We start from the raw sequence: 22,594 nt of genomic DNA, 5'->3' as shown, positions 1-22,594 counted from the left end.
CAGCCGGGCCCCGGCCCCGCTCAGGGAGGGTGGCGGCGGGCGGCTGGGGCCGGGGACGGGCTGCGCCTGAGGGGGGCCGCTCCCCCAGCCCCGCCGCGCTCCGCCCCGGGGGTGGCGGCGGCGAAGGGCGCCTGGAAGCGTCCGCTGCCGGTGGCAGCCGGCTGCAGCGGCGGCCGGAGGGGTAAGGGGAGCCCGGCCGGCGGAGGGGAGGGGAGTCCCGGCCCCGGGGAGCGGCTGCGGGGCTGCGGCTCCTCTCCGGGCCCGGCCGCTCAGGCTGAGGGGAAAGGCGGCCAGCGGGGGGCTTGATGAGGGGCGACAGCGGCCCTGAGGGGTGCGAGGCGGCGGGGCCGGCTCGGCGTCGCCTCCCGTGTCACAGCGGCTGTCCCCGTGTCCCTGGTGGGCGCCCCTGGGAGGCCGCTGGGTGGCCCAGTGGGCGCTGGGGGCCCGCTGGGTTCCCCCACAGGCGTTGCGGGTGGGGTGGCTGCACCCAGGGCAAGGCTGCTGGGGGTGTGGGGAAAGGCAGAGTGGGTCCGGCCCTGCCCCATTTGGGGTCCCCAGCACCCCGCTGACACCGCCCCTCAGAAATGTTTGAGGGGTGGGCGCGGGCCTGGCTGTCACCGAGCTCACACAGCGGGGCTCATGGGGGCAGGTGGGCTGGCAGCCGCGCTCCTGGTGCCTCCAGAGCCTGTCCGAATTCAGGCTCGCATCCTGCAAAGCACAGGGACTGTGGCCTTGCAACCGGCTTATCGATTATTATGGGGTTCTTTTGTGTTCTTATCCCAACCTCAAAACATCCAGCCTTAAACACTGACACCAGCAGCGTTAGCTTTAAAAAGCCCCTTCTGTTGCAATATTTGTGTGCAATATTGCAGCAGCAAGCAGGACTTCTGATCATCTCTGCTCTTCACTTAATTTTGTGCAGAGCAAGCTGAATAAGCTAATCCTGCCTATTGAAAATCTGCATGTGCTTAAACCTCTTGTTTAAACTTCACCAAGTGACTGTTTCTGGTAAATGCTTTTCCCTGCGTGATAAACTCCTTCTGGTACTACAGATCAATACGTACTCTCGCCACCTTGCCATTCACTGGGCGGTTTTGCTGCCCACCTTTGCAGAATGAAGATATTTCCTCTGCCTTAAGCTGTGTCGCTGGAACCATTTGTGGGGCTGCACTGTGAATGAGAGCAGGGAACTGTCTGCAAAGTAACCTGGCAAAATAGGGCTTCCTTTTTCCCCCAGGCTAGCTCTTTTTCCTGACCCGGTTGATGGTGAGGGCTTAAAAATGGTTGTGATGGCCCAGGGCTTGGAATGAGTGGGAGTTCCCAGCTGGGAAGCTGGGGATGGTAAGAGCTGTTTAAGCCAGCAGTACTGTGAGCAAATGTGAGTGGCACCTTTGAATAAAATTATTCTTACTACGTGCACTTTACTCATAGGGTCTAAAAGGGTGTTTCAGTGTTTCAAATTAAGTATTGGCAGGCTGTTAATGTTTCCCTGAAGTCTAATTTTGCTAAACGTATGAACTTAGGTGATGCTTTTTAGGATGTTCTAAGGTACTTAGGTCAATGTGAAAAGAACCATGTAGATATTGAGAAAAGGCAGTTTCAGAGTTATTGATTTATCTTTGTGGTTTTCTTTGAGGATGTGAAAGGGTTACTGTAATACATTAGTGATAACTTGGGTTTCCCTTGCAGTCTTGTGGGGCCTAAGTTTAAATGGTGATGGAAAGTGGGTCTAAAGGAGTGCATTCTCCTCCGTGTCTGGCACTGGATAAATCAATACTGTGTACAATTTTGGGATTCATGAAATTTAAATTGTAAAGTGTTAGAATAGCACAGTGAAAGTTACTCAGAGGCTCGAGAAGCTGCCTTACAATGAGAGACCGTAAGCTCTTAAAGAGCTCAAACATACTATTTTATATCAAAAAGATGACTTACAGACACCTTAATTATAGCCTGTAGGAGGAAAAAACACAAACACACCTAGATATTAAAAAGATGTGAATCTAGGACAGGAATGCTTATGAAGAATCAGTGTCTGCAAATGGTTTCCATTTCAACAGTGGATGAGTAAGGACTGGAACAAACTGCCCATGGGAGGTGGCAGATTTTCATAGCCTGGTGTTTTCAAAGCAGGACCAGGTAGGTTTCCCTCCTGGCACAGGTGCTTTTAGTCAAACAGGGCTACGTTTTGTGCCTTCTCACTGGCGTACAACTGAAGTGGAATACAGCACAGGCCAGAGTAAGTGAATTGATGGTCTGTTATGGTACCAATTAGTGTGAATCTGTTCTGTAATGCTGTATTAGATTAGGCTCCCGAGGCATAGGAAGTTACTGGGTTTCACAGGAATTCCTCAACAGAGCTGGGAATTGATCAGAAATCTGTATTATCTCAGGTCATTGTCTTGGTTCCTTGTTTCCTTTTTATACTTTACAGTATTTAGCAGAGGGTGAGGGTGGGTGTATTTTGGGGTTAGCAGAAGATATCATCATAGAAGAAAGGCATGCAGGTAGCAAGGGACAGTTGAGCCTGCAGTTACTGTAATAAACAACAGCGCAAGGGTAAATGTGTTCCTAATGTTATAACCACGGCAGAATGGCTAAAAGGGAATATCCATTTGGTAATGAGGTCAAATGTCAGATTCCTTGTGATTTATCAGTTGGAAGAATTAAAACCTAAAGATAACAGCTTATTAGTATGTCAGGATTGATTCCAAAAGGCCATGATGCTGAGCAGAAAAGCCTCAGTGGATGAGATAATAAATAATTCTGTGCTTTGTACACAGTTACGTCATGAGAAATAAATTTCTAATGCTTAAATTGCTCCTGGCTGTGAATAAGAGTAGGGAAGAACAAGGATAATGGCCTGCACTACCAAGCCACTATAGATGACTTGCAGACAGCTCCATGCCAAGACTTTTGGGCTTGCTATTCGGTGATTTATTGCAGTAGTAGGAATATGGTTGTGGCTGTGATGTGAAGAAGGATTTGCAAAGACACGATTGTATCAGCTGGTTTAATAGAATATGTACTTGCAAAAAAAGATGAGCTTTGGGCACACCAGCTCTTTCTCAGGTCTTAGACATTTACAGGTTTCAACAGTGGTGTCTGCATGTTCTCACCTGCTTCAACTCAAATCTAAGTGTGATGGAAAAAGTATGGTTTATAATAAAATAATAGGTAGCTGTAGGAAGCTCTTTATCTCCATGCACAGTGGGTAGAAGGGATTCTAAAGAGTAGTAACTTTTCTCCAGTTCTGTAGTAAGAACTTTGGTTGTCTCAGAGCATCTGCTCTGCTTTGTATGTGGTGATGTACACATGCTACTACAGAAAATCAGTAAATCACATATCTATGAAGATTTTTACACACACATACTTACGTAAAACACACACACACGCATGCATGTACCTGCATTCAAGGTTAATTCAGAGAGTCAGCCTTATCCAACAAAGCTGTATTTAGTTCAGAGTAAATTTCCTTAATAGGAGCAATTCAGTGCTGCAATGTGTGCTTCCAGAGTCCTGATTTTTTATGACACTAGTGTTTCTTCAGTCCACATGTACATTTTGTTCATTCTGAGTAAACCTTAGCCACCCTTTTACCAGGTGGCTTCTTGCACTGCACTTGTCTCCCCCTACAGATTCCTAGATTGAAAGCCAGCACGCATTCCCTGAGTAATGCCAGCAGAGTTTTTAACCTGTGACAACCTGCTTGTAGGCTTTTGTCAGGTGGCTTCAGTGGAAGCTTTTATATGGCACTCTTGCAGCTCTCTTTGTGTGTGTATTTGTGTGTATAAATATACATATGCATACATTTCATTTGGTTTAGTCTGTATTTATGATAAAATGGTGACCATACAAGGAAAAAATACCACATGGACAGCAGTAAAATATACTAACCTTTATTTGTTACCAGATGCTGAGATTTTGGGGAAGAAACTGGCACAGATGGTGGTTTGCCAACCTCTGTTGCTTTGCTTTGAGGCTAGGACTAAAAAGTCTGCTAACCAGTTGATACTTCTCCATAAACTTTGAGGCACTTAATCGTATTGGGGGAAAAACTTAAGACTTGTTTTTCTTTCAGTGGATATAGCCAATACTGATATCTGAACTTTGTATATCTGAACTTGAGGTCTTTAATCCAGTAATTGGGGTCTTACTTCTTGATTTTCTGGAAAATTGGTGCAGGTAAGCTAAAAGTTGTAAATATTTTCAGTGTGGTTGGTACCGAAGTGCTCTGCTCAATGTGGCATTGTAAGAGAAAGTTTGCAGCCTGCAAGCTTCATTTCATCAGCCTAGTAGCTTATCTCCATAACGATTTATCAGGGTGTGCCCTGTTTCAATACTCTTCCCAGCAGATACTTTCTAAACTGTGACCCTAACAAAATGTCTCCACGCTGGAAATAACACTTGATGTCACATTTCTAGTGTAGATGCATCTTGATGCAATTTGCTTGAATGTTTTCTAACATGCTTGCATCTGGGTATTTAAAGCTGATTAAATGCAGCACACACCAGGATTCATCATTTCTTGCTAGGTAAGCAAGCATTGGATCCAAAAGATGTTGCTCCAAGTGTCAGCGAACTCTAATTTTGGCAGAACTGCATGAATTGGACAGCTAGCAACTCTCTGCTGAACATACCGAACTTTGAGTCTCCAGAAGAGCCTGCCAGTAACAAGTTTGGCCAAAGGTATGATGTCAGCTTGCGAACCCCTGGTGTTGTAGCAGGAGGAGATATATGGGGGTGGGTGTTTGAACTTGGACATTTCAGAGGACATGTTCTGGTATTCCACAACAGAACGTAATTCTCACAAATGTAGTAGTATTTGGTAGTCACCTGGGATGTTTCTTGTTTGTGTAGTAGGCTGTCTGTGTTTGTACGTGGCAAACTGGACTGATTAGTCTGATTCTTTCTTCTGTGACAGGTGACTTCTGATACAACCAGAAATTTTAGTGAAGGAGCCATAAAGAAAGAGAAGCCTGAAAAGACTGACACTGCGAGAACAGGTGCACAAGGGGAAGAAAGGGTTTGAAAGGTGAGAGTGTATTTTTAGAGAATGTTCTGTCTTCTTAAGATTTGCTAGACTATTCCATACCAAGTAAAAAACAGGAAAGGAGATGCTACTGTTTTTTTTTGTTTGTTTTTTTTTCTTAAAAACAAACAAACAAAAAACTTTGAGGAAACAGGAGTCGACAAACTTGAAGCAATACTGAGTAGTTCTAAATTTGTGTGTTACTGCAGGGAAAAAAAAGGCAACATGATAATTCTGTGTGTAAGGCATCAGATGAAGGAGTGTGTTATGATAAAGAGGTTGGACTAGAGACATCCTGGGGTCCTTTCAGGCTTGATTATTCTAAGATTCTGTGGACCTGGGGTGAAATCTGAGAGCTGAGGCTTGGTTGCTTAAAATTCTGCATGTGCTTGTTATTTGTGTGTTTGCTTTTTCATTGTTCTATGCTGCAACACCACAAATTAGTATCTTTATGCTCTGAAGCATGCCTTCCAGTTGACTGGGAGCTTCAAAGCAAGAAACAAAGAGTTTTTCTGCCTTTCTGTCCACCCCTATTTACATACTATTTTTTAATTGTTGTTATCTTTAGGGCAGTGGTTTAGGATTTCTGTATGCAAGTAACAGTAGTAAGTGGAAGCTTTAATTTGGTAGTGTGCTTGTGTTGCATACGAGACTGTCACTGGTAATTAATCATGTTACACACCTCCATATTAACAAAAAAAAAAAAAAAGCTTTGGTATGCTCAACATAGCAACTCAGATGCTCGATCTGTGAAAACATCGCTCTGCTTCCGTTGCTAATTGAGTATTTTCTTACTCAAATACTTTAAAAACAGGTATTTTAAATGTTTGTGTGAATTTCGTTCCCTGAATTTTCTGGAGTTTTCTGTGACAAATCATGTTGGTTGTTTAGTAGATCTGTTTTCTACAGGCCAAGGTTTCCAAAAAGTGGTGACATCTTCAACGTGAATTTTTGTAACAATGGAAGTAGTCTTATAATGTCTTAAATGGCACCCCCATGTTAATCTGTAGGGGAGCTTTGTTAAGGTAAGAATTAGATCTGAATGATCAGCTTCTGGTTGTGTCCTTGGAGACAAAAGATAATGCGAATCTGTCTTCTTGGCAGTGCATATAAAGAAAGCCCTAGAATACAAACCATTTGAAGAGATAAGCACAGAACTAACGTGTTCTAAATGTGTGCATCAGTTAGATGCGTGTCATCAATATGCAGTGTTTATTAAATATGTAATTCTAACAGCCAAGACTTCTCATTAGCCACGTGTAGATTCTTGGTGACTGGTTTATTGTTAGCATTTCAAAGACTGACATCCAATCTCCCAGGACTCAAAATGTAAAACAAGTGTCGTCTAAATTGTCCCATATTGATAATTACCTAGAAAAATACGTGGTGATGAACAAAAAGTTCAAGAGAGAAAAAAGAAAGCTAAGCTCAAGAGGAGAGAAGAGAGGCAGATAGATGGAGATGAAAAACATCCCCAAAAGCAGAAGGTACCAGCTGAAGAACAGCAGTGGCCAGAGAATATGCCTGAATGGGAAGAAAGGAAATCCCTGCTAGCTCAGAGAAGAGTGGAGTCTGTCAGACTGCTTACGGTCCTGTTAAACCGTGTGAAAGTAAGAACATTTTCAAACATATTTTAAGTTATGAAGGGGATTTGTTAGATCTTGAATAGTTCAGTAGACTTTTGGTGTCTTGATGCTGCTCAAAAGAATGCCTTGAGAGTGACTAAGAAGGCCTGAGGTCCAAGTCTTGTGACAGTTTGCCCTCAGACAATTTGCCCTACCCAAAGGTAGTGTGATCCTACCCAGAAATTTTGTCTTTGACGTTTGTTTGAGGCCTTGTCTTTACTGTGTAAAAATAGGGCTGGAAGGACCACATCAATCTCTTAGACTTGATCCAACATTGCAAACAGGGAGGTTAGGGAATGCAAATGAAGATGTCTCTGCTTATATTGGTCTCAAGTCTGCAAGTGAAAGAATTAAATTGATATGGATTATGCTGCTTTCATTTCTAATAGCTTTTTTTTTGGGGGCAACACTAAGCTATCAGTTTTCTTTGATTCAGATAATGTCTTGAAAAAGTCAGCAGAGGACTGATAAAAATTGCAGTGTTTTGCAGAGGAATTATGTTTAGAGGCTTATTTAGTGCTTTGGGATTAAAAAACAAAAAAGTTTGAAATCTAAGGAGTGCTAACGTAATTTTTTCTTTGCTATTTGCTATGTAAAAATTTGCTTGCGTCTTTTAACAAGTATGTTTTTCCCCAGTCCTTAAGATTGGGGGAAAAAAGATTGATTCTAAAGCACTATCGCTAACAGTTGAAGTCAGAGGCTACATTTGCCATTCTGTGTGAATTTTTAGGGCCCCATCATGTCTTATGTTGACCTTCTTAATTGTGAAATTAATGAGTTAAATAAACTTTTTGCTTGGTTTCATCATTTGGAAGGCTTTAGATTGGTTGTATTTGGACCCATAAAAACTACATAGAATATTTAGAACAATTACTATATCTACAAAAATCTTTCAATTTTTCTGTTGCATACAACACTGATTGTGAAGCTTTAATAAAACAGAATAAATATTTTCTTATGCAGTTGTAGTGAGATAGATGAATTGGTTGACAGATTAACTGCCCTATTTGAGAATGCAGCATTCTGAGACAATAAAGTTTTGTTAGTTCTAGATTAGCAGTAGTGAGATTGTGTGATCAAGCTCTGCATGAAGCCAAATTTATTCCTCACCTGTATAATTCTTCTGAATGTACAACTGCATATTTATGAGTTTGCAGTTTAGCAGTCTTTTTACTGTTCTCTATGCTCAATAAATGTACATAATCATTCTCCTGATTTTTATTTGAAGGATTTTGTACAGTTGGCAAGTCAAAAAGTGGATCCTTCATTGGGCATAAGGAAGAATGATTCCTTTTCTGAAACAGCATTAAAAGACGTTCATCAGGAACAGATTAACTCATGTTGTCACACGCAAAAAGAGTTGAAACATAAGGAGGAGTTTAAGTGTCAGTTAACTCAAAAAAACAACAGCTTATCTAGTGAGGAAGGAGATGTGACTAAGTTCCATGCGTCTCCTTCTCCTATAGTCAGAACAATTTTAAATGACCCCAGTACAGCGCTGAGTTCTGACAGATTGACTGGCAGAGATGTGCACAACTCCTTTGGCTGTGGATCTTTGCTGATTACAGTTACCCAAGACTGCAAGGTCATCAGATCTCTGGATGGAAGGGACTGCCCAACACTGAATGTAGTTCACACACAGACAGTGTCTGAGGATGGTTGCAGAAAGCAAAAGGTGTATGAGACTGATGAATTCATTCATTATTTATTAAACTACTATCAGACACCGAGCTATGCACGTGTTTGCTTAGAGCCAAAAAACTCTGCGAACAAGTCCTGGTGGAAGAGAGTGGTGTCTGATGATGACAGTGGTTTTCACATCAGCTTGAGTAGCAAACATGGCCAGCATTTCAGAGAAGTGAGTCTTGTACAAAACCTCAACAAGAGAAATTATATTAGTGATGATAATTATAGACTGGTGATCACAGTTGGGGAATTGGAATCAACAGACACAGTGTTGAAAAACAAGGCCTATGCAAGTCAGCTTGCAAAAAAGTTGCAAGTACAGAGGAATGAGACACTCTCTGTTGATTACTTACCATATGCTGGACTGAATCATTCTTTGGATTGCACTACTGTTACTCATGATAAGGAGTTCAATCAAGAAGACGGTAGAAATGAAGTTACCATACCATACAAAATCTGTAGATCCACTTGCAAATTAAAGGATTTGTTGGAAGAGATCAGTGATTCCGAGTACTTTAGTGAGGCGTGTGGTGGTGCAATGAAGAGAACAGAAAGAAGGTGTGAAGAAATGTACAGCAATTATAGTAAAGGGTGCTTGCCTACAAGGAAGAGGGAGAGAAAATTACTGGTTTACCTTAAAAATGTAACTCTGGAAGGTCAAGAAAAGGAAAGCAGGAAATGTGACTTCTGTTCTAATTCTGCCCTTGAGGGCTTGGCAAGGCAGTGTGAACACAGGCTTAAAAAGTCATGCAAGAGGTCTAGTAGTAAGTTAAGACATGAAGGACAGAAAAGTGAGAGACAATCGAGGGAAGAGGAAAGAAATGCTCGCAAAATGAAGAAAAAGAGAAAAAAGCTTTCCTCTAATCTTTTATCTGATGAATGTGGCTTTTCAGAGGCGGACAGTTGCATACAGCTGGAGTCACTTAGAAAGATACAAAGAAAATGTAATAAAGCATTCCACAACAAAGTGAAATTCAAGACACTTCACACGGCTGTGGCAGCACCAGACATTACCACTTCTGATGGCTCGCCGCTTCAAGAGACTCTCCAGAGCACAGGTGAGAAAGAGGTAAACTGGAGCTGAAATGAGTGAATTTGATAGTCTTAGGTCTCTGGCAGGCAAGGTTAGTTGCTGCAGTTCTTCTTAAAGTGATGAATGGTAAGTGTGGTTTGTTTGTTTGTTTTTTTTGTACTATATATATACTTTTTAAAAATGGACTTCTCTGCAATTAAGGGTTTTGTCGGTTCAGCTCAGAAACACTCTGAACAGCTGAGGTTGGAGAGTAGCATTTGTTTCATAATCAGGTAGCAAGGTTTCCCTCATGCATTAGCAGATAGGTGGTTGTGCCATTAATAACAACATGATGCTAACGACTCAACATGCTCTAGACACGCACCGAAGTCATTAGGCAGCTCAATCTGTGGTACATCTGGGTGGGAGGTACTTCATGAAGTGAGTGATTTAAATATGCATGTGGTCATCTGATTTCCCTACATGATTGCTACATTTCTGGATATTGTTACTGACAGCCCTTTCTCAATTCACTGTTCTTTCAAGTTCACTGGCAGCCACCTAACAGCTGCCTCCCTGTACCTTTTTTTCCCCCTCCCCAACAAAGTCATTTCAAGTAACTTTTTCATATACTTATCTACAGGAGATGAGAGGAAATTAATGTTGAGAAGAGAGATGGATGCAGATGTCAGAGGATGCCCTCTCTTTCCTCTTGAGATAATTCAGACAAACCCCTGCTCAGATTCTTTCTGTGGAGCAGAGCCCAGAAGAGGATGCTGAACAGCTACTAATATAATAGCTCTTAAGCTTCTGTGTAGAAGTGGGAGAAGAAAGCCCTTTTAAAAAAAAGCCCAGTTAAAAGTTACTGGGAATACTGGGGCTTTTTTTGCTTAGATAATTCCTTCAGTCCGAATAATCTAAGTGGTGTAGTGAGCCACAAAACCAGAATTTTTATTTGCTTTTTGGATAAGAGGACCAAAATTTTCCCCAGGGCCAAACAAACTTTTATGGACCAGTTGCTGAGAATTCAAAGATTTACAGACTGAGATCTCAGACTTAGTCTGATTAAAGGTAGGGAACCATATAAATGTCAAAGTTACAGTAATTAGTAGTAACGAGTCTGTGGAAAACAAACAAACAAAACCCCACACAGAGATATCTTAGTCTTAAAACCCCACACAGAGAAGTCTTAGAGCAAGCATACAAAGTGCCTCCTCAATCAGATTGTTAAAATGATGGGACTGGAAGGAGTGGGGGACATTTGTTCTCAGTTATGGGGAATAACAGCTTCCCAAATATGATAGAATCCTATCTTCTGGAAGTGTTTCTGAAAACTTGCCTTTAGGAGAAGGGATTTCACAAAACTTTTGTAAAATACAGTGCTTCTGGGAATCTGAATGATGGTCTAAGCAGAGCTCTGAATGTTGGACAGTAAAAGGGCAATGATTGTCAGCATGCTGACAGCTCACACACACGTGCAGGCTGAAAATTTGTTCACAAGATTTCAAAACCATGCCCTTCTGAAGGCACATGCAGTGAGATACCTATTTAGTACAAGTTAGCTTACGGAAAATTCCAGAGGAATTGTCTAATGTTGTTAAATTTCTGCTGCATGGAGGTAAAAATGTGAAAATGCAGTCTAGGAACTTGAGTTATATCCATATTTACTCAGCTGGCTATATTTAGAAGACAGACACAATTGCTCTTGGACAAAGTCCCTTAGCAAAATATAGAGGATCGGTTCTAAGTACAATACACTGATTATTTCAGCTTTCATTTTAGTATGCTTAATTTATTACATGTCAATATATTAAATTAATGTGATGATGTTGCCTTTCTTTTATAGCATCTTACCCATGTTTGTAACTTCTGCTCTAATAAATTGTAATTAAAAAAAAAAATTAACTGTTCATGGTAGATTGGTGTTTTCCCCCAGTGTTCGGTATTGGTGGCTCCTACAGGCTTTGCCAGACTTTATCAGCTGTCTCTTCACATGTTCAGATGTTGAGTGCCTTTTCAGGATCATGAATAACAAATGGTTGATACTCAAAGTACTGTCCATCTATTGCTTTTATCTTAAAACAAACAAAAAACAACAACAACAAACACTTATTTTCTCAACAGAGTTATTTTCTGTTTCGGAGAACGTTCATGCCCCTCTTAAGTCTCTTTTTTAGTACTTTAGTAGATTTTCATTACTGTAATTTGTATTTGTTGACCACATAAAATGTTTCAGTTGCACTGCTATGACATACCAAGGGTGTTTTTTCTCTATGCAAAATTTACAGATTAAAGAAAAGAAGACAAAACTTTCCCTCTGTCAATCTCTAGACAGTTCTGTACAGTAAGTACCCTTTTCCCAAGAGGTAGCCCTTTCAATTACAGGTGAGGAAGTATTTCTTTGTGTTAGTCTAAGGGTGCAGGAACTCTAAATTTCCTTCAGTGTAAAGTTCCAGTGTTTTATCAATATGTTGTCACAACAGTCAACAAATAAATACACCAATTCTGTAATTGTTTCTTGTGTTTAGCTACATTGATTGAAATTGATAAAGCAAATCCCCTCTATCTCCTCATTCAGTATAAAGCATTGTTTCTGAATAATGTGCACTTTAAATTGAGACACCATGGTAATTTTCACACTGAAAAGTTTTTTCCTTTTTGTTTATTTACGTGTGGATTTATTTAGAACCTGTTCTCAGGTGGTTTAGTATTAGTTTCTCACTTTTTCTACTTACACATTTAATTTGAACCCCATCTTTCCATATGCTGGACTGTTCAGTATGATTTTATTATCCTGAAGACCGATCTTTTAAGTTGTATGTAACCATTTGGCTTAAGACTCTTTAAACACATAGCTTTGTAAGTTAAATTTCATTTGTGTTGAGGAGTAAATATCATATCTCAATTATGGAAATTATAGAATGTTTATATAACTTGAACATTTAATAGACGAAAAGAGGCATTAAGAGCAGCATTCAAATAGTTGAGCAGCAGAAACATTAAATGTTCCCAGCAGAATTTCACATCTTTGCCTGAACTTGGTTTATGTTGTTGTACTCAGATGGTGTTTCAAGGAGTGATGGGGTTTGGATTTTTTTTTTTTTTTTTTCTTTTTTATGAAGTGTTTACAGTGACACTTGTAGTATGAAGTAAGGCGCTGAGGCTGTAGATCTTGTGATATGTCCTTTTCCTCTAAAGCCTGCGATTCCAAGCAGTGCATAGAAACGTCTCCTCTTTTACCTCACCAATTGTAAAACCATTTTTGTAAAAAAAAGGTAATTAATAGCAGGCAGTGCCCAGATGAAGGAACCTTCTGTATTTTATGAAGCAGGGGGCTGTATGCCACAGCTGGCTGGGAATGAAATGCTGCTTAATTGTTTTGATTTGCTCTGGAGTTCTTGAAGTATGTTTTCATGACACATGAGTAACTGGTATTTCAACACTTTGGATGAGGGAGATTGACAATCTCTACTCTTAGTTTGTCCTCTGTGGTTAATATACAAACGATTAAGCTACACAGCATGTTTTTTTTTTTTTTTGCTTAGTCATTGCAACCAGTCAGTTGAAGGAAGAGATCAAATTGCAATGAACAAAGAGAAAAAGAAGATAAAAAACACCCATTTTCTCTAGCACTTCAGGAGAAAATGTGTGCCTGCTGCTTCATGAAACACTGTGATTCACTCCTTTCCCTTTCATGACAATTTTTTTCTCTGAAAAAGTAGTGGTCTTATCTGAATTGTACTGCTTCCCTCCCAGGAGGCACATGTGCTTAATATTACTCTTTGTCCTGTGTTACTGCCAGTTTTCTGTGTCATTTGGGAAGCATCACATTGTGATGTGCAGATACATACTTAAAATAGTGCTCGGTTCCTCCGGATTTGTTGTAGACTAACTTAAGAGTCAGTGTTGGACCAACTGAAGGGTAGGTTACAGCCCAGCCCAGTTCCACTGCATGGAACGTGCCTTCCAAAACTCCACCTTTTGCTCAGTGTTAGCAAATACTTGTGTTTCTTTTATGCCTAACTCTGCTTTTGCAACAGTAAAACATGAACGTGTTCTGAATTTAATATTCTATTAAAAATGATTATGCTACAGAACTACATTCAGACCATTCAGCTTGAACATGTTATACTCTATCTACACATTGAATAATGTAAGAAAGACAGATTGTAGGCTGTAAAATTTGTAACACTGGGGGAGGATTAGCTTTCAGCTGCAGTAAATAAAAACACACACCACCATTATGCAAGACATTTATTTTCTGCCTTAAACAGATAAAAGCACATTTCTGATTTGAGGTAAACCGTTAGAAGTAGTTTGCAAAACACAAAGGCTGTGACAAGACTTCAACTTGTCTCTAGACCTTCATTAGGTAGTTCATACAGTAACACTTCATGCAAGCTATCTGGCTCAAACAGCTCACTGTTCATTGGAAGGCCCAGTGTAACTGAAAGGGAAAACACCGTGAAAGTATTAGGACTGAGGGAAAGTCATTAGTTCTCACTGCGGTTTGTCTCAGGCACTTCAGCATGTTGCGTCAACATATTTATGAAAGTTTCTGTTGTGCAATGCACTCTACTTCTGAACAATTCTGCCTAGTTCACACCTTCCTACTCAGGACTCAGTTCATCACGTTGATTGTGCTGCCAAGTTGAAACAACTCAGCAGAAGAGCTGAACCAGAAAAAGTAAATAATAGGGAACCATACCAGACAGGCACCCAAGCAGAATCACCTGGACAAGAATCACATTTACAAGAGATCAACAAGTCATCAGTTATCTCCTTGGAAATTTCTGGTAAAGTTATACAAATGTATTTCGGCTGATTTCAGTCACATGCATTTACTCAGCCTCCTTTGGTAGCAGACTAAGTTACGTGGTTGGGATAAACCTAGTAATTAAGCACAGGTGTAAACTAAAAGAACAAACAGGTGAAATGCAATTCAATAGTCAGTTCCCCCAGGTATAACATTGCTGGTTATGCATGAGATTTTGCCATTTCTTTTAACAGCAACATTCCAAAGCAACAAAAGCCTCGACTCAGGCATGGCTCACACCACGTTTTATTATTTTGTACAGGAAACTTGTATAAGTTACATGGACCATAAAGGTTTTTCTGCTAAAGGTGCATGTACAAGGGTATTTGTTAGCCATGCCATGCCAGCAAGTCTTTTTTAAGGCCTAAGAATCAACAGCAGCTGCTTTTACCCATTTAATTTCATTTTGTTAAAAATCTTAGAATCATTTTTCTAAGAGAAATGAACAAATGATAGTCCAGTTAAGTCGTACTTCATTATTAACCTAGTTTTTAAGAATGCCTAGTTACACTCAGTACCTAAGTAACGTTTCAGATGTACTTTAAAAGTAAACAGAGTATTAATGCAGCTGCATGACTGAATACATCAGGTATTCATCTGTCCTTACTAATTTTGTAAGTATCTAAAAGTGATTTAACCTCTCAAAAATTCTTGGCTTTTTTTTTTTTCAAGCAGTTAGTCTTTCATCTGTAAGCCTCTATGTAACTCCTTAAAACCCAGATTATCAGACAATATTGAATTATACTGCACCACAAATGAGCATGGTGCTTCATGAACGAGCAAACAAAGAAAATGTGAAACTGCATCTAAACTAAGCATCTTCCTTACATGATTTTTTTTTTACTGCAAAAGCTGGTGGTTCTGTACCCTTTCCTGGGGATAGATATTTTTAATTCACTATTGAATATGCAGTCAATTCCTGGTTGCCAGGAATTGCCAACAACGTGGTCTAGTGGAAGATGTCCCTGCCTATGGCAGGGGGGTTGGAATTAGATGGTCTTTAAGGTCCCCTCCAACCCAAACCATTCTGTGATTCTAAAGGAATTACAACCAAAGGCCCAGATCCTGCAGAAGCTAACGCTAAATGAATTTCAGTGGAATTTATGTTACGAATGCAAAGTTATTCTTGTGCTTGTGTCCACAGTGCTAGGTTGTTAATGAAAAACTAGATTTCAACCCTACTCTGCCCTAATAGTGACAGAATAAAATCAGTCCTTTATTGCAAAAGTTGCAGTTTACTTTTGCACAAACATTTTTGTGCATACTTCATATTATAAAGGTTTAAAGGAAGACATATTAGACCTTTACTAGTTTATCGCTGAATTTGAAAAGGAAGCCTAGAGCAATAAACCTGATTCACTGTAACTCTGGCTTTTTGTAAGCATTGTTGCTGTTGCAATTTGTAAAACAGAACAGGAATGTTACAAACGATCCCTTAAGATACAAAAATAGACTGTTCCTCACTGCACTCTCTAGTCTTTCTTTGCATCTTGGGCATCCTTTTCTTCTTCATCAGAGTATACAGTGGGTTCTTCTCCATCCTTCAGCAGCTTACCAACATGGTGATACTTAACTGAAAATTGGAAGAAAAAAAAAATCAAGTCATTATTCTGCCTTAAGGATGTACTTTTTGTACAGAGAAGGAAAAAAAAAACAAACTACTTGAACTACTATTAGTGTTGTAATAAATGTAAGAAATATGCAAAGTGAATGAAATATAATTTTTCTATTGGCTAAGACAGAAGATGAATTAATGTAAAGACACATGAAAAATGAGGGACTCATCCAGCTAAAGAAATGGAATAATGGATTAGATTATTTTTCTTGCTGTGCCAAAGCTAATTTTTGAGTGCAATTCAGCGTCAATCTTGATGCCCAACTCTTGAAAAGGTAGATACAAACCCTAGATTAGGTTAGAAATTTGATAACATAGTTCTGTTTTCTGGGACATCGTTGTTAGCATCATAAAGCAACCCTTTGGTGTGGCATGATTAACAGCCTTGATTAAGACAGAGCCAAAATAGCAGGGGCATGTCAGGTCAGGACTCAGAACTTCTAATGACATTATGTGGAGAAAGCTCCATTCCAGCTAGTGATAGTCAATCTTTAATACTGGGTTTAAAAACAAACAAAAAAAAAACCTTGACTTTTACTATACAAACTTTTAATGCAAAGTTATTTGCATATGCACGTTTTATCAAATAAATATAAATCCTTTCATTAAGATAAGTTAACTAATAGAATTATTTTCTGTCTTATCTGAGCAGAAATAATTTCTTTGGTGTTCACTGGCCTAAAAGACAGTATGAGATATGGAAGAGTTACTTTTCATCAATAAGATAAATCATAGGAGGAAAAAAAAAAAAAAATCAAGCCAGCATCGTACAAGGTCAACATAACAATTTTCTTAAAAATGTGGTTTGATTTTCTTTTTGAGTAGCAAGTTGGGACACATGGCACTAAGCCTTTAAAAAACTTACGCTGCTAAGCAGAGAAAAACAGGGCAACTACAAAAACAACTTCCTTCTGTTAATTTTACACCAAATGTCTCAAGTGTGCAAGTTGCCTTTTTCCTCTGCTGCTCTGGTGATCACTGGAATGGTTACAGCCAGAGATGGCATTTGCCCATTCCTAATCATTTTGTGGGTAGAAGGTCAGCTGGGCAATTTTCCATGAATCTAATAAAGTCACCAGCAAGGAAATGCAGAATTTCTTATTTATAGTATAAAAGTTATAGCTATATCTAGCTATATCAGGAGCCCAGAGGGAAAAAGGCTTTGCTTAAACGGTATTCAAAACTCAAAGTAACCAAGAAATAATAATTCAAATGTTACTCTTATTTTGGAGAAGCTGAATGGGACTTATGCTTCATTTTTCAGAGCTTCAAATTTAATTGTCTTTATAGATGGTGTCTTAACTGTATTACAGGTGTGCTATACTTCCAATTTCTGTCAACTTTTTGGGTAGTTTTACAGATGTTATGACAGTGTTTCCAACTCTCTTACTGTTCTGTAAGGCACAGAGGGAGGGAGGATGCCTTACATTTCTCTTAATTTTTTGAATAACGGGAATTTTCGCTGGTAAACTGAGGCATTAACTCAAAAGTAAGCTTCCAGACCAACGCTTCAAATTAGTAACAGCCTTTTAACTGTTGCTTCCCTTATTACACGCTGGTTAGCTATTTCTTTGTAAATATGTTTAAAGTTACTTACAAGTGAATTGTGACTCCCAGTCCCTCAAGGTCTCTTGCTGTGTAGCATTGAGATCAGAGAGGTCATCGTAGTCATCCCTCAGAGCCTCCTTATCCAGGCAGAAAGTGGCAAGACCTCGGGATGCATCTCTCCCAGCAAAAATCCCATACGGGCCCTCTTTTAAAATAAAAACAGAAACATTATTACAGAGGCAACAGATGCTGCATGATCTTCAAGGATCAGAGTCTCCAGACTGAAACAGATTACGAGTTCCTACCTTGACCTGAGGGTCAGAAGTATCTCAAACTTCTGAAGTGTTTCCAGACTTTATTTTACTTGGTAATAAGGAAAAACAGAGGAAGAAGTCAAGAAACAAAACAATGAGAAGAGACACCGGGTGTGTTGGAACTTCTGGGCAATGAATCACACAACAGCGTGTGGAACACAGAGTAGGAATAATCATACAGATTGGGAAGGACATCCTTAGAAAGAGGAACAGAGGATGGATTTGCGAGCCTGAAGAGAAATGGTTTTCTGAGAGATGCTGTGGGCTCAGAGAGCTGAAAGGGTGACCTAACTGAAAACATGGTTGGGATACTATAAAACGCTAGCTTGGAAGTAATATCTATTAAAGCTTTCAAAATGCAAGATGAACTCAAATGACCAAAACATGAAGTTCATAGTGGATCAGGGATACCTTATCAAGACAGACTCTTGCTAAACTTCATTACTCATTAACTTGCTTGCATGACAAACATGTTGCAAGTGGACATTGAAAGTTCTTAAGGGAGCTTAAAGAAGCTGGATGTGAACTCTGGTTACCGCACAGAGCCTCCCATCTTCCACACCTCCCACAGCGACCTTTTCCCTATACTCAAAGAGAATCTTACTTTTCCATTAAAAAGAAAACTAGCCAGACACCATGGTGGCTACATTTTATACAGTGGGCAGCTTTTAACGTTGTCCAGAAGGGTAACATCTAAAGCGTGGTTCTTAAGTCAAGTGGGTTTCAGTACAGACACAGAACTGTACAACTAACGCTGCTGCACCTATCACCTTGAGTGCTGCAGAGCTCAAACTACAGCCCAGCATTACCTAGTGCCAGTCTCCTGTCTGTGACTGAGCCACAATCAATAACCTCATCAAGCTCCCTAATGTCTCTTGCAGTGTTCTCGTCTCAGAGTAGCGGTGGCAGCTCACTACCGCAGCCACCAAACGCTTGGACAGCCCAAGAGTGGTCACACCAGACAGCAGAAATTTTCGGGCCTCAGTGAAGCATCTCAGGAGACCTGGTAAAAGTGGAGGCGATTCAACTCGTACCTGTGTGCACACCCCCCAGCTCAGCACCAGCTGCCCTGTAAAGCTTACTTCAATCTTTGCACTTCTGAAGTGCCTGTACCCCTCACAGAAAGCCGGTTTAGCTTAAGCAGCTACACATTGCTTTAATATAAGAATTACGCAGTCCAGTAAGAGTTGGGAACGGAATGCAAACGCCGAGAGGTCACCCCGCTCCTGCTGCCTGCCCTAACCGCGTAGGTAAGGGAAAATAAAAGAATAACGGCGCGGTGCGGGCTGGCAGAGCCGGAGCCTCCCCGGCGCCTCAGAGCCCCGGCCCTGCCCTCGCCTCAGAGCGGAGGCCCCCGCCCCACGCTGCCCCCGAGAGCCGGGCTCGCCCCGCCGCCCCTCACCGGGCCCGTAGAACTTCCTGGCGCGGGTCACGTCGAAGACCTTCCCGTTGACGGCCATGAGGATGCGGGGGTCGCTCCGGCCGTCGTAGGGCCGCAGCTGGGCCAGCGTGAAGTCGCGCCGCTTCATCTTGGGCAGCGGCGGCGGGTCCTCCTCGCCCGCCGGCACCGCGGGCCGATCGCCCCGCAGGATCTGGTAGAGGAGGAAGAGGCAGAGGCCCAGCAGGCTCAGGTTGAGCGGCGAGCTCACGATCTCCATCAGCAAGCCGCCCCCCTCGCCGGCCACCGCCGCCGCCGCAGCCGCCTCCTCGCCGGCCATCGCCGCCGCCGCCTCCTCACGGGCCATGGGCTCGGCGGGCTCTGAGGCGCGGGGCGGCGGCTTGCCGGGGGCGGGCCGGCCGGGAGGAAGGCGAGGGGCGGTGGAAGCCGGAGAGAGGCGGCAGGGGGCGCCGTGATGGCGGCTGCCCCGCCTCAGGAGCTGCACAGCCCGCCCCGAGGCGGCAACCGTGAGGAGACGGCCGCGCTGCGGGGGCTGTGCCCGGCAGGTAATGGCCCCAGCCCTCCGGCGGCAGCTCCTGAGGTACCGTGGTGGTTTTACAGCACAGGTGCTTCTTAGAACGTGGCCGGCCGTAGGCTGCTTTATTCAGGCTTCTTCTCAGGGGAAATTTTGGTTGAGGAAAGCTTAAGGTGAAGGAAGCGCTGTCATCTCCCTCTGGTTTATGTGGTGGTCGTGTGGAGCGGCTGGTTGGTGCTACCCCGTCCTGAGTACCCGCTGTGGAAAAACAAAAGCAATTTTTGGAGTATTTGTCTCTGTAAAAGTGAAATTCTGTATATTTCTCTCCATAAAGTGTGTGCTTACCACCATTTTTAACGAATATGAATAAATGTCCAGTCAGAGTGTCGTTATTCCCCCTGCGCAATCAGTAAGATCACTCAGAGGAGATGCAGTGTGCTGACCTTGTAGCTTGGCAGGTGGTTCAGATAAATGCTTCAGTGGATGAAGGATATTTTAACAGGAACCTATCATTTGGATATTTAGTTAAGTACGATAAAAAAAAAAATCCATTTTATTTATTTCCTTATTGTCAGGAATTTTAACCCTGTGTGCTACCAGGCCTGCTGTTGGAGGGTTTTGCCTTTGGGATGCACCCCAGACCTCTCAGTTCTACAATCTTTAAACATCTTGGCTCTGCCCTTGCAAGGTATGGTGTTTGGTTCCACCTGCTGTCTGATTTGGGAAGCTCCCTGTTTTATTGATCAGCACTTGGGCCGTGGTATATGCTGACTTTTGCTTCCAGCCACTGTGAAACTTGAAAAACTCCTTGTTTCTTGGATCTGGTGACTGAAATTTGTAGTTGGTAATAAGGCAAGTCTGGATTTTGATCCTACTTAGGATACCAGATAAATAACCTAAACTTCAGAATTATTAAAAGTAGGAGCTGTATTACCTAACTGGGACTTAATTCTAGTCAGCATCGATACAAAGCTATTAGATTTTGTCATGTTGGTTTTTAAACATTAGAGGAATAGATGTGGAAACAGAAATTTATGTGGAGATTTTTCTTTCGTTGCTTACATTTTATTGAAGACAGAGGAGAAACACAAACTCCAAAGCAACACCAACCCTGAATTTGACCATGAACCAGGCACTGAAGGGAGGGAGAATGCCTAGTATCTTAGAGAAACCACGCGAGGACAATTCATTCTTAGATAAAGGAGAGCCAGGAAATGCTGCCAGGATTGATAGGATCTCAAGTTATCTTCCACACGAGCACTGGTACTGCAAATTAAGTTGCCCGATTTCAAGGTGTTTTTTTTTTTTTGTTTTGTTTTTGTTTTTTAAACCTTCTAGCATATCCCAAAATATTCATATACCTCAAAATGCATGTTATTTGGGGAAAAAAAAAATAACAGGTATTTAGAAATAAATGGACATAAAAAAGTTATGATACGTCACTTAGAATTATCTACATTCACAGGGCCTTTGTTATGCATTTCTTGCTAGCACATTTATTTGGCAGTACATTTCAGTGGAGCTGAGGTTCAAGTCAGAACTGAGTTGGCCCCAGCTCCAGTTAAATACCGCAGGCATTAGCTATGCCCCCACACATTTTTTTCTTACCTTTCTGTAGACAACAATAGTTCCCTCCTTGAAACCATTCTGTTAACAACATCCATGAGATGGGGCGATAAAGTGGTTCTGAGCAGTTCTCTTTGTCTTTACTGAAGAAAACAGCATTGGAACTTATAACTTTCATATCCATAAAAATCAAACTAAGTAAGTCAACTAAACAGTTTTTAAGTATTCCTTTTTGTTTCTTTGTTTGTTAAGCAGTATAAATTTGTTAGAGATAAAGCAAAATTAACTCTACCTCAGCATTCTTCTTACTGCTCTGTTTTTGCTTTAGAAACTGTCTGATATATGTAATGAATCTTTTAGAGCATATTTTGTGCTTCTAAACAAAGCGTGCTTTGTCTGGGTTCCCTATGATACCCTTTACCTTGGCAGATGATATGGGGACCGCTGCTGCCAAGCTGGTATCTCGCTCTTCTTTTACTGACTAGTGCCAACGTATGCCAAGAAAACAGAACCCCTCCCTAATCTGCAGAGGTCCTGCAGGCCAAACATGCTTTTAATGTTGGCAGCAGACGTTGTGTTAAGCTGTTGCTGGAGTGGGTCTGTTCCAGGTACAGAGAGCAGGCACCTGGCCTAGGAATGTCCTGAATTATGTCTAGTCCTCAGATCAAAAGCACAGACTGTCTTTCTGCTGCGCTTTTTATTTTATTATATATCCATCTCCGTCACATTACTGTTTATTATTTCAGTTGCATCTTCTGGCTGTCTAGCTGTGTTCCTTGCCATCCAGCTAAGTGCTAGAAGAAAGAACCCTGCACTGTGAGGATGACAGTGTGCTGAAGGCTCTCAAGATCCTAGCGATACATGGCTAAACATCTGCAGCATAAAACAGCTCCAGATGAGATTTTTATTTACCAAGTTCTAGAAAAAGCCTCAAAAGTGTGTTGGAAAGTCAGGGACTGCTCAGAGGAAGAAGCCTGCTGGAGAATTTCTTTCTTCAGAAATATACTGATGTGAGCTTGCAACTCGAATCCTTCCCCTGTAGCATCACCAGCCCTGTGCTCACTTGTCGGGCTGCCAGGGCTGCACCTTCTGGCTCAGTCATGCCGAAAAGGACCGACGGTCACCGTGACAAGAAGGCTCGCTTTGTATAGCAACCGCACCAGGGTGTGGGGGAGAAGTCTCACTACCCTTTAACTGTACAAGAAGGTCTAGGTGAGAGCTCTCGGTTTGGTCTCCTTTTTTGAAAGGCAGCAGATGCCAAAAACAATCTGGACAAGCTGGAGATACTTCTGGAAGAGGCAGGGACAACAAAAAAAAATCAAGTCTGTATGATTCTTGCAGTGTAACAGTCTCCCTAGGAAGCACGCTGATTGACAGACAGTAAATAAAATCCCTGGCTTCCTCAAAATAACTCCTTGGATTCGGTTAGAGGTCCGATGAGCCAGGAGGTTGTGTTTTTTTTTTTTTTTT

General features: G+C 41.5%; 3 protein-coding genes across 5 annotated transcripts in view; 2 read left to right on the top strand and 1 right to left on the bottom strand.

The window, feature by feature from the left end:
• Positions 1-40: 40 nt before the first annotated feature.
• On the top strand, positions 41-15,130 carry LOC311444025 (A-kinase anchor protein 17B-like). Of its 2 annotated transcripts, XM_084534789.1 has the most exons (7): positions 41-181; positions 4,079-4,182; positions 4,533-4,686; positions 4,922-5,032; positions 6,405-6,639; positions 7,883-9,398; positions 9,996-15,130. In XM_084534789.1, exons 5-7 carry the CDS (start codon positions 6,550-6,552, stop codon positions 10,130-10,132), a joined length of 1,743 nt encoding a protein of 580 aa, XP_084390915.1. In that variant the 5' UTR covers positions 41-181; positions 4,079-4,182; positions 4,533-4,686; positions 4,922-5,032; positions 6,405-6,549; the 3' UTR covers positions 10,133-15,130. The 2 variants fall into 2 exon arrangements, with proteins under 2 accessions (XP_084390915.1, XP_084390916.1); XM_084534790.1 differs by lacking the exon at positions 4,079-4,182 and having other exon boundaries at positions 49-181.
• Positions 13,592-19,475, bottom strand: PGRMC1 (progesterone receptor membrane component 1). Its single transcript, XM_084534821.1, has 3 exons — positions 19,048-19,475; positions 17,381-17,536; positions 13,592-15,741 (listed from the first exon to the last, which is right to left on the bottom strand). Exons 1-3 carry the CDS (start codon positions 19,388-19,390, stop codon positions 15,641-15,643), a joined length of 600 nt encoding a protein of 199 aa, XP_084390947.1. The 5' UTR covers positions 19,391-19,475; the 3' UTR covers positions 13,592-15,640.
• Positions 19,476-19,497: 22 nt separating this feature from the next.
• The window catches only part of KIAA1210, a 105,679-nt gene continuing 102,582 nt past the window's right edge, over positions 19,498-22,594 (top strand). The window contains exons 1-2 of one of the 2 annotated variants that reach the window (XM_084534765.1): positions 19,498-19,589; positions 20,134-20,246. In XM_084534765.1, the coding sequence (XP_084390891.1) occupies positions 20,188-20,246 (59 nt within the window). In that variant the 5' untranslated portion in view covers positions 19,498-19,589; positions 20,134-20,187. The remainder of the gene's footprint in view (positions 19,590-20,133; positions 20,247-22,594) is intronic. The other variant, XM_084534770.1, reaches the window with a different exon arrangement.

Source organism: Aythya ferina (assembly GCF_964211825.1).
Source record: "Aythya ferina genome assembly, chromosome: 13".
Classification (NCBI taxonomy): domain Eukaryota; kingdom Metazoa; phylum Chordata; class Aves; order Anseriformes; family Anatidae; genus Aythya; species Aythya ferina.
This window is presented reverse-complemented; position numbering and strand designations above follow the sequence as displayed.